This window comes from Xenopus laevis, chromosome 1L, assembly GCF_017654675.1.
Source record: "Xenopus laevis strain J_2021 chromosome 1L, Xenopus_laevis_v10.1, whole genome shotgun sequence".
Classification (NCBI taxonomy): Eukaryota; Metazoa; Chordata; class Amphibia; order Anura; family Pipidae; genus Xenopus; species Xenopus laevis.
In genome coordinates, this window is record NC_054371.1 from 175,068,456 (window position 1) to 175,080,714 (window position 12,259).

At 39.9% G+C, this 12,259-nt stretch overlaps 1 protein-coding gene across 9 annotated transcripts in view; it reads left to right on the forward strand.

The window, feature by feature from the left end:
- Positions 1 to 12,259, forward strand: part of pitpnm2.L (phosphatidylinositol transfer protein membrane associated 2 L homeolog) — a 151,891-nt gene that overhangs the window by 64,922 nt on the left and 74,710 nt on the right. For 8 of the 9 annotated variants that reach the window (XM_018262960.2, XM_018262918.2, XM_018262943.2 and 5 more), the window contains exon 3: positions 6,674 to 6,856. In XM_018262960.2, the coding sequence (XP_018118449.1) occupies positions 6,779 to 6,856 (78 nt within the window). In that variant the 5' untranslated portion in view covers positions 6,674 to 6,778. Of the gene's footprint in view, positions 1 to 6,673; positions 6,857 to 12,259 lie in introns of those variants that run through there. The other variant, XM_041567495.1, reaches the window with a different exon arrangement.

Here is a 12,259-nt window from a genome sequence, read left to right on the forward strand (position 1 = left end):
AGGAATGTCTGTCCCTTTTCCCGTTGCTTCATCACTTAGCTGCCAAATTGTTCATGTGATGTCAAAACGTATCTATTAATGGAAAAAAGATTAAGAGCTATATACTGTTTTGCTGTTGTATCTTTAAAATGTATACTGGATATTGGATACTTAGGAACAGAATTTTTTTCTGCTCGGAAACTTTTTACAGCCCACAGCCTTTGGAGGCAATAGGCACATTACTCTAGACCAGGCATGTCCAAAGTCAAGCCCTGGGGCCAAATGCGGCTCGTTTTCAAATTTACATCGGCACTCAGCCTCCATCATGAAATTAATAATAATGTGGCCCACCAGCATAGTGCAATCAGGAATCACGTACTGGTACATTGTAACGCGCCACTTCCAATACTTCTTTAGGGCTGAAGGTGCAATAGACGTACTGACGTGCCTGTAAACTAAAGAAGTACGCTAAAGCAGCGCGTCACTATGTGCCAGTACGTGTCTATTGCTAACACCTTCAGCACACAGGCAGCAGTTCAGACCAAGTGGCAGATCATTTCACTATTGTGCCCAAATATTACTGCTACGGCTATGCGATTCCTTCTTTAAATGAGTTAAATCAGGCATGTCCAAAGTGAAGGTGTTGGCAATAGACACATACTGGCACGGAGTGACGCGCCGCTCTCGCATACTTCTTTAGGGCCGAAGGTGCAATGAACATACTGACGTGCCAGTACAGTGAACTAAAGAGAGCAGTGCGTCACTACGTGCCAGTACGTGTCTATTGGTAGCACCTTCAGCACACAGGCAGCAGTACAGACCAAGTGGCAGATCATTTCACTAATGTGCCCAAATATTACTGCTACGGCTACGTTTCATTCCTTGTTTAAATGAGTTAAATGATGTTAATGGTTCAAAGAATGTCAGGCTGAATGGTCGGCCCCACACATTTTCACCTCAGCAAATCTGGCTCTTGTTGCAAAAAGTTTGGACACCTCTGAGTTAAATGAGGTTAATGGTTTAAAGAAGGTCAGGCTGAATGGTCGGCCCCCACACATTTCCTCACCGAATCCGGACACCCCTGCTCTAGATTTACCGTATATGGTGAAGGGTTTTAAGAATTAACTGTAATTAGCAATAGTTGCCATGGGGTAAAGCACAGCTAAAGACCACTTACATTACTTAAATAATTGTATATGCCATTGGACTGCAGTACTAACTAGTATATGAGTTATGTAAAAAAAAATTACTATTTTTTTTTTGCACATTGAAATCACTCACGTTTACTGTTTCAGAAATACCCAGGGCTTAAACAGCTTTCTCAGTGTAGTATGCTTAGAATATACACTTGAATGACTGGGATACTGAGAGCATTGCCTTTGCATGAGGAGGCAGATTCACAAGGAAGGCATTGTCCATTACTCATAGCTGAAAAGAAAATTGACTTGTAATGAAGTGTTCAAGTCCCTGGCTCTCTTCCCAGATTATTTGTGCCAGATGACGAAAAAGACAAATATTTGTCTTTTCCAGTTTTCGTGGCCACTCGGTTACATGTAAAAGCAATAATTTATAATGCTTTAGAGGTAATAAATCCAGAAGCAAAACTTTCTCTGGGAAAGATTTGTAGCCTAATTTTAGAGCATCTTATTAATGCATTCCATACCTGGAAAGTTTCTGAGACAACACACTAAATCTAGAGGATGTCACAGAATGATCTCTGTAACTCTTGTAAGTGTAATCAGAAAATCACCCAGAATTGGAAGAGTAGCACCCAAAAATACTGGATAGCTAGGCGAGTCACTTCCACATACTTGGCTGCTGGTAAGTTCTTGCCTGTTCTACCATAGTGTGTATGAAAGTGACAGGGTCCTTAGATTTTAAGCCCAAGGGGAAATCAGTAATGTGCTATATCAATAAATTATAAAAACAATATGCTATATGGAATGGGCAATGTGCAGCTCCCAAATGTTGCAGCTTCCAACATCCAGCTTGCCTCTAATCTCTCTAGGATCTTAGGGGTCATACGGTAATTGCATGCTGTAGAAAAAGATGCAGTAATTCTGGGTTTTTCATAGGCCAGTAGAAAGTCCAACATGAGAGACAAGAATGGATAGAGGAGCTTAGTATAAGAAACTGGTGGTAAATGAGAGCCTCAGGATTTGGCTATTACGAAGGAATACCTACTATATCTAAAAAAAAACAATGCCAAGGCTTGTGGGACACTTTTTTATGAGACAGTGATCTGGTGCTTAAACCCCATAGTCCTGTATCGGCAGTTTAAAGTAGGGATGCGCCAAATCCAGGATTCGGTTCAGGATACGGCCAGCAGGATTCGGATTCGGCCGAATCCCTCTGCCCGGCCGACCAAATCTGAATCCTAATTTGCATACGCAAATTAGTGGCGGGGAGGGAAAGAACGTGACTTTTTGTCACAAAACTAGGAAGTTATTAAAAATGGAAAAAATGTTTTCCCCTTCCCACCTCTAATTTGCATATGGAAATTAGGTTTCGGTTCGGTATTCTGCCAAATCTTTTGTGAAGGATTTGGGTGTTTGGCCAAATACAAAATAGTGGATTCGGTGCATCCCTAGTTTAAAGTCCCATTTCTCTGCCAGCCCTCTTCAAGACGCTCATCACAGCTTCTCAAAATAAAGCGACATAACTCCTCCTGTTCCTTAAACAGGAATTTTATGGATTTTAAGACACAGTTACAAATGAATCACAGCACAGATTCAGATCAGGGGTTGAGTTCAGCATCTGCCATCTAGACATGCTTAATGCCTATTTCAGGTATTGCCCAGAAAACTTTAAAACTGATATTTTATAGCATGGTTTGCATTAATAGATTGTTATACTTGCTGTGGAATAATACACTGTAATATAAATAGTTACAAAATGGAACAAGATGCTGCATTTACTCCATGATAACTGCTCTTAAAACTAAAGAGAGCACTATTGGCTTGATCAAGTCCAAACTGCCATTAAATCTGGGCTTTAAGCCAAATTGTCTGTAAATTGCCCCAGAGCAGAACATGAAACACACATATATATATATATATATATATATATATATATATATATATATATATATAATATATTCCAGATAAATAGTGCATCTGCTCTTTCATATCACTAAATCTATACTTCCTATTAAAAATGCTTTATTCTTAGATATTCTTAAGTTTGGAAAACAGATCTTGCCTTTCCTACTGTAAAAATTAAATCAATAACTTTTCAGTGTAAATGCTTTTATATTTAGACCATCTTCCTACATTACTGTCTCTTCAAATATAGAAAAAAGGTTCTAAAATAAGGTAGGATACTGAAGCTCAAGCTGCTGTTTTAGTTTTTTTTTTCCACATTGCTATGGGGTTACGCAGAGACCTAAATCCTTTTACTAATCATTCCTTAAAGGACCAGTAACACCAAAAATTTTAAGTGTTTTAAAGTAATGGAAATATCATGTACTGTTGCCCTGCACTGGTAAAACTCATCTGTTTGCTTCAGAAACACAACTATAGTTCATATAAACAAGCTGCTGTGGAGCAATGGCGGAAATTGAAAAACGGCTATATGGCACAGGTTAACTAATGGATAACAGATAACACCATTAGACAGACAGCTTATTTGCTTAGCTGCTGTGTAACCTGAGCCTTTTCTCCTTTAAATGGCTGCCCCCATTGCTACACATCATTATATAAACAATCATTATATTAACCATAGTAGTGTTTCTGAAGCAAACACAGCAGTTTTACCAGTGCAGGGCAACACTGCATTATATTTTCATTACTTTAAAACACTTTTATTTTTTGACATTACTGTTCCCTTAAAGCAGTTTGTCTTCTTCCTTTACCTAGAAGACAGTGATGAGCAGCATGGACCTGTGTGAAAGATCCCAGAGGAACATATGGGCTCTTCCCCAAGAGAGAGACTATTTTCAGATACTAGAAATAACAGCAACTCAGGGGCCAAGAGGTCGCAAGCTAGTCATACTTAACCCCCTTCCAGCCAGTTAGCAGTGACAGTAATTAATATGGTTTTGTGTTACATTTATTGCCCAACTCATTCCCTTATTGTATTTCTTTTATATTATATCAGCCAGATTTGTATGATATGTTATATTTTAATATAATATATAATATTTTATATCAGACAGTGTGCTACCTCCTTAAAGCATGAAATGTAGTTATATATTAACGGACATTGTAAAAAAACATATTCTCAACTAGCGTTCCATTATCTGGTTCTGGTGTCAACAAACAAATATGATGGAGGTGAAGGGGTAACTAGCCTTTACAAATCCTAGTTCTTCAGTCTCTTGCATGTGTGCATTTTGGTACAGAATTGCATATGTACAGCAGGATTATGCCTTAGGGCTGGACACAAGTATCTATAATGTAAAATATGTCACTTGGCAGCTTCCAGTATCTGCCTGTTGGTAAAAGGACATATGACTTCTATATATGGGCTTATGTATGTATGATTTATATGGAATTATAGACAAAGCACTTTGGTAGCTTATCTGTGGCCGACAACTCGGATGGTTCATTGTGTTAGCCTTGATTTATTCCTTAAATGCTGTTTTTCATTAAAAAATATTGTAACTGTTCTATTGCTGCCAAATGAAAACTGGCCACTGACCAATCAGGCTAATAGTTCACTACAAGCAACTGTTGCACCTCTGTTGAAACTGCTGTATCTTTATGTCTCCCAGAATTGGCAGGCCCTCATATTAAGTAAAAGAAAAATCCGTACAGTGTATCGTTTTTCTAAAATAAAGTTTTACATTTTTTTCTTCAAAAGAGATGATACAGAGGTATATGTGATGATGTAAAATGATAGCTCTGTTGCCACTTCAAAGAGGAAATATACTGTATTAATACAATGTTGCAATCAGCTCCTGAAAGGTTTTGAGTAAATCATGGCAATGTTTCACATGTGCAATTTAACAGGTAAAAAAAAAAGCGGTGTTGTAAAATTGAAAAACAATTAATCAGCAGCAGTCACTGTACAGCACTGAAACAGAGACCATTGATTGCATATAACAGAGTGGATGCAGTCAGGAATGCCAAGTCAAGTGTTATATGCTGTGCTTCAAACCATGGGTTAAAAAGTACACAGGTCTTGTTAAAGACGTCCAAAATTGCAATAGTGTTATCTTTTTATGTCTCAATACAAATTCCAGCAGCACTCCAGTATAGTGAAAAATAAATTATTTGTGCAAATGAAGCAACGTTTCGGGCAGCTTGATAAAGGGCTGGTTATGCCTGAAACGTTGCTTCATTTGCACAAATAAATTATTTTTCACTATACTGGAGTGCTGCTGGAATTTGTATTGGAATTTGAACTGGACCTGGGCAGACAGAGTCACAGCCAGCACCCGACGCTACAAAAAGCGGTGAGATTGATTGTGTAGCACTACTCTTTATGTTTGTGAATATCTTTTTATGTCTCATTATCTTTACCGGCATTCTTGTATACAGGTATATAAAGTCACATTAGAATGAATGAATACACAAATTAAATTCTTGCCTTATGATTCTTTATTTTTCGGCAGTTTATCAAGGGGAACTATGCCTCTTCTTGTGCCAGCTCAGGAGTGGATCTCCAGTACCCACAGTCTGTTCTAGCAAAAGAAAATTTGATACAGAAAAAAAAAAAAAAAAAAATATATATATATATATATATATATATATATATATATATATATAAAATATATTTTTTTTTATTATTATTTGCTTTATTAACTATTATTATTTATAAAGCACCAACACATTTACTCTTTAACTGCTTTACAGAGATTCATCACTCATAAAAGTCCCTATCCCAGTGTAGTTTCCAATGGCCCCTATCACATTAACATACACTATTGACAATTTTATATGGAGCCTGTTAACCGACTATATGGTTTCGAAATGTGTGAGGAAATCAAAATACCTGGAAGATATGGAGAGATACAGATATGGAGAGAATATAAAAACTGTCTCTTTGCCCATGTATCAGGATTCCATATCACAATAAAATGTAATCCATGGATAGATGATTTCAGTGTCCTCAGTAGCCAGATTACCATAAAAAATTGTATTTCCAGAATCTTTTTATTAACTTTACCCTAAGAGGCATCCGAATATGAAAACAAATATTGATTTAAAACCATCAAACCATATAATTATGAACAATGCGTTTGTTTTTAAGAGATCAAAAATCAACTCTTGTTGTTCACGTTTAACCACCCCTGTGATAATCCGGGAAACATTTATGTGACTAGTCAAGTTTCCCTGCCCTAAGGGTAACAATTTGGAGGGTTTCTTATCATTACTGATATTCCTGTCTGTCTTGTTAGATATCCCTAAACACGATTTACACTGTAAATATGTAGTATGACACTGGCTTTGCTTTCTCTGTGTTGCTGGCCCCACTATTAACCCTCTAAAAATTAATCTACATATCTATACATGCTCACTGGGACTTTCACAATGATCAGTACAGCATTCCACTAATTTGGCATGGATTGAAGTCTCTGTGTTCGAGGGCAGATTGCCTATGTGTTGCTCATAAGTTTGCAACATAAAGGTTAAATCAGTCTGCTGTACTGTATTAATTATTTCTCAAAGGAAGACGAGGGGTTGAAGAGATAAGTTCCATCCACAAGACGGAAAAATAACTTGGTCATATTTTTGTCTTGTTGTTTCAGGTTTCCCCAAATGACTTTCCAGGCACTTATTTAAAAACCCTTAAACAGTTTTCTCTGGACAACTGATTCTGTCAGTTTTGGAGAAGTCGAGACTTGGTCTTCAAGATGCTAATTAAAGAATATCGCATCCCGCTTCCCATGACTGTGGAGGAATACCGGATTGCACAGCTCTACATGATCCAGGTCAGAACTCTAGTTTTGTATTTCTGGAGAACACCAGTCTTTCAGGACCAGTCCCCCCTTCTTGGCTTACCTCCCAACTATATCTAGTAAAAAAAGTTCACTTTAGCTAATTATTCCAGCAGTGATGTAATACAACAGCTGGATTGTATATTTCGCTGATATTTCACAATAACTGCAAATACATTATTTGAATTATTGGTATGTGCTGCCCCTTTTTTCACAACTCCCATTCTTATAACTGTCAAAAACAAAATCCAGCTTTGTATTCTGCATCGGATCTCAGTTAATGGCCAATTTTCGAGTCAGCATCTGTTATCTCTCTGTTGGCTGTTAGTTGTAAATCATACTAGCAGAAGCCTTCAGATTTCATCCTGCATTGTTCCAATCGTTGAAAAAAGGAATGAAACATCTGAACTTAGGTGCTCTAGTTATGAAGGCTAGAATGCATTGAAATAAAGAGGGAAAGGTTGAATTATTGGACTATTAAGCCTTGACAGTCTGAAGTGTGCTGTAGTGGTGCGTTTTGAGAGTCAACACTGTGTTCCGTGTCCTATTATGCTGTACTTTAATACCTCTTGATGTTGTTGCCCTATAATCTTTTTATTCTTTTTGATACCGTGTTAAAAGCCAAAGGGTCACAGGCAAGCTTTTGCCACCTACTAGTTCAACAAAAAGATGCTACATCACCGAATATATTGCCCTGCTTGTACATCGGTTTGTAATCTGTTATCTGAAAACCTTTAGGGTGGTGGCAAACGTGGCTACTTGGGGAGATTAGTCGCCCAGCGACAAATCGCCTCTTCTTCAGGGCGACTTATCTCCCCAAAATGCCTTCCCGCCGGCTACAATGTAAATCACCGGCGGGATGGCACCCGTTACTATATACCACAACATTACATCTGCTGAGAGTGCACTGTATTGTTCTGTCCCTGCACTGTGCTGTCCTGTCTTGCAGGAGTTGCATATTTTTGCACTTGCACTTTTTGTCTGTTGTCCGGGACATCTATGTTGTGTTGTGTAGCACCATGGTCCTAGAGGAACGCTGTTTTGTTTCACTGTGTACTGTACAAACGTATATGGATGAAATGACAATAAACTCACTCTTGACTGTTGACTTGACTTGACTTGACTTGGATTGCTTCGTTTTTCTGAAGTCGCCCAAAGTTGCCTCACAAGGAAACTTCGGAAACCTGAAGTTATCAGAGTGCCATCCCGCCGGAGGGGTCACATTCTAGTTGGAGGGAAGGCATTTTGGGGAGATTAGTCGCCCGAAGAAGAGGAGATTTGTCGATGAGCAGCTAATCTCCCCAAGTAGCCACATGTGCCACCACCCTTAGGTTGGGAGCAGACATGGTGATTGTGGGGAGATTTGTTGCTGGGCGACTAATCTCCCCACAAATGCCACATCTGCCACCACCCTTATGCATTGTAAACAGTCTTCATTTTTGCCAGGTACACTAATCCTCTGTAATATAAACATAATAGACCTTAAGGAATAATGTCCCTGTACCAAATACAGCAGCATAAAGAGGTTTAATTTTAGTGCTCATTCACATTGGACTTGCTTCACGCTGCAACGCTAATACAGTGGCTATTCTTAAGTGCAAGGTAGAGTGCAAAAGTGCAGAAAATGTGGCCGTTTGTGACCATTTTTTGCACTTTTCACCCTGTCCTGCACTTCATAGCCTAATGTCTGATGTCAACTAAACTAGCATATATCCATGATAGCAAAATAATTGTATTAGGTTTATTTCATCTTTTAATCTTTTTCTTTTGAGAAGCTTTAGGGTAGGGGCACACTGGACAATTCGGGGAAATTTAGGCGTCTGGCGACTAATCGCCTTGTCTTTGCATGATTAATCTCCCCGAACGTCTTCCCTCTGTCTTGCACTGGCTATAATGTGGCATGGCACACGTGGCGCTTCGTATTCCAAAGTTGCCTCACAAGAAAACTTCGGGCGACTTTGTATTCCGAAGCGTGTGCCATGCCACAGGCGACTTTTCATTTTAGCCGGCTCAAGACAGAGGGGAGGCGTTCGGGGAGATTGGTTGCCGCAAAGACGAGGCGATTAGTCGCCAGGCGACTAAAATCTCCCTGAATCGCCCAGTGTGCCCCTACCCTTAAGGCTGCTTTTGGAATAGACCTTTATCTGGGAAAACCTCCAGGTGCCACTCATCTAGATAATCTTAGCATGGAGATCATTTTAGGGGTAGGAACAATTCTAAATATTTACTAATGGCCTGCATTTTTTTCTTTTACTGTAAAGAGAAGCGTATGGAAAGTTTACATAGAGCTCACAACATGTTTATATAAATACACTCACGTATCATATTCAGCCACACAGTCAGCACCAATTTTAGCACAGTTCTTACTGCCTTGGTTGATTCTTTGTAGCGTTGCCCTTAACTTTTTAATGCCATGTCACTCTGATGGGTACATTTCTTGGGTGGCAAGCCCAAGAAATTAAGCTTTTCATGTTTTTTAAAAGGAACCTTTTGTGGGTTTTTAGCAAAAACAAAACAAATTCTGATTAGTCTTTCATCCGCACTAACACCTTTAAATCGAAGAAGATAAGTTTATTGGGTAGAAACAATGACAGCATGCGTAACATGGCAGCCACAATAAAAAAAAAGGCCTGGTGCTATTATCAATAAGAAAAGTACTACTGAGCTAAGCCCACATATGTTGCTGACTGAAATACTGTGAGATACTGTACATCTTCTTACGGCACTAATTAGATTAACCTCATCTGTGCATGAAGGATGCACATTACAGTGGAAAAGGCAGGAACAGCCACAGCTGTAGGGCTCCATAGTTACGGGTGATGTCATTTTGTGTGGTGTAGGCAGTGGTGTGCAGGACACGTGGTGGTGAGCATTGTCCTAAGCTAAACCGAATGGAGAACTGGAGAAGTCTTGTTTCCATGGAAACAGAAGCTGGAAGCGGCCACTGTGCTAAAAATTAGGATTGCCTGCCTGTGCAGTATGGAGATTGTAAAAGTAAATGTATTGGTTCAGATCTGTTTGTATAGACCAAGGAAAGAGGAATCTGTAGGTTAATGAGATTATTGGCAAACAGCTACAAGCAAAGCAGTATTATGGCAGCAGGGAGGCAGAAACTTCACCAATGCACAAGGTCACTGGTAGTCAACTTCATACCTCCGAACTGTCCCATTTTCAGAGGGACAGTCCCTCTTTTGACAGCTCAACCCGCAGTCCGGCATTTGTATTGGAAAAACCCAACTTTCTCTGCACTGAACAGGATAACAGGGGGAGGCAACCTTTATCACTTACAGTTTGAACAACTATGGGACACAGCTTTTTCTAATGTTCTAACAAGCCCATAACAACCAAGTAGCTTACTGACCTGCTGATTGGAAAGAAACATCTGATTGTTTGCTGTGGGTTACTAGACCAGGAGCAAATGGCATCGCCTGCTTTAGTAGTTGCACTTCAGCATACAGTGTAACACCTTTAGTTTTCACTATGTTATAGCATGGCTAATTCTATGCATCTTATCAATTGCCTTCATTTTGTACTTTTTGAATTAAATACAGGTATGGGATCCGTTATCCGGAAACCCAATATATATGGAAAGCTCCGAATTACAGGAAGGCCTTCTCCCATAGACTCCATTTTATCCAAATAATCTACGTTTTTAAAAATGATTACATTTTTCTCTGTAATAATAAAACCATACCTTGTACTTGATCCGAACTAAGTAGACTTAACGTATTAAGATCCAAATTACAAAAAGATCCGTTGTCTGGAAAGCCTCAGGTCCCAAGCATTCTGGATAACAGGTTCCATACCTGTACTTTATTCTTCTGACTCTTTCCAGTTTTCAAATGGGGTAACTGAGCCAATCTAAAAAACAAATGCTTTGTAAGGCTAGAAATGTATTGTTATTGCTACAATTCATTACTCTTCTTTCTATTCAGGCCCTCCCCTATTCATATTTCACTCTCTTATACAAATCAGTGCATGGTTGATAGGGTAAATTGGACCCTAGCAACCAGATTGCTGACATTGCAAACTGGAGAGCTGCTGATTACAAAGCCAAATATTCCAAAACCACAAATAATAAAAAATTAAAACAAACTGCAAATTGTCTGAGAATATCACTCTGTACATAATAAAAGCATAATACATTCTTCCTTGCTGGCTACAAGGGTTAATATCATTAACAGGTTTAGTAGCTCAATAAATGGAAGGTGAAATATCTGCATGTTTCCACTGCCAAATCCTTTAACTTTCAGTCTTTAAGTATTGTAACTGCTGGAATGTGGTACCTTCTACCAATCTATATTTGTACTCACCAGAGGGGGCAGAAAGTAGAACGACTGCTTGAAATCTGACGTCAGTTGCAATGAGCACAAAGGAGTTATTAAAGGAACCCAGGCTGAATCTGGCAGCAGAGGGAGTGGGCTGCTGCAAGCGTGGCTTTTATAACCCTGTTATTATTATTACTATTATTTTTATTCTTCGTAATGACAGCTGAGCCCAAGTCACACAAGTAAAAAGGATGGGGGGGGGGGAGTATGTATTTATCTAGATGTGCAGGTCTAGATGAGCAAATCTTGTGATTTCAGCTTATAGTTTTTATTTTGTTAAAGCTGTAAAATAAAATGGGTTTAATCATATGTGAGTCATGTGTATTTATGTAAAATAATAGCTAGACCTTTGTTGCTCAGGAATCAGAATGAAGTTTGTGTTTATCAACTTAGCCAATTCCAGTGGCGGAACTACCAGGGGGGGCAGGGGGTGCGATTGGGCCAAGGCTCGCACCCCCTCAGGGCCTCCCGGCAGCTCACACAACGCTTGAAGCCGCTGATGCTGCACTGATGCACACTGAAAATCCTGTACAGAGGGGGCCCAGCTGCAAGTTCCGCCCCAGGGCCTGCCCCCCTCTAGTTACGTTACTGGCCAATTCAATATCTGACCCTCCAGCTGTTGTGGAACTACAACAATAGCCTTTATTCAGCTGCAGCTATGACTATATTATATAGGTGCAGCGGCATAACAATAGAGCACCGAGCCCCTCTGAAGTTTTTCTGCCACATATAACATATCCCAGCCATGGGGGGTGAAATTTTAATGCTAAAGAGCAGGGATCCCCCTTTTGTACCCGTGAGCAACAGAGCCGGGCCGCGCTGGGCAGGCGCCCTAGGCAAGCCGGGCAGTCGCGGCGCCGGCTTAGCATGCGCATGCGCTGATTAGAGTTCTTGCGCAAGCGCACAAGGGCAAAAATGCTAAAATACCACAGATAGTCGGGCAGAGAAGGGAACCGGACTTGAGGTAGGTGACAGAGGTGGTACGTGCCTGGCGCCCCCCCCCAGCTTTGCGCCCTAGGCATGTGCCTACTCTGCCTACCCCTAGTTCCGGCCCTGGTGAGCAACATTC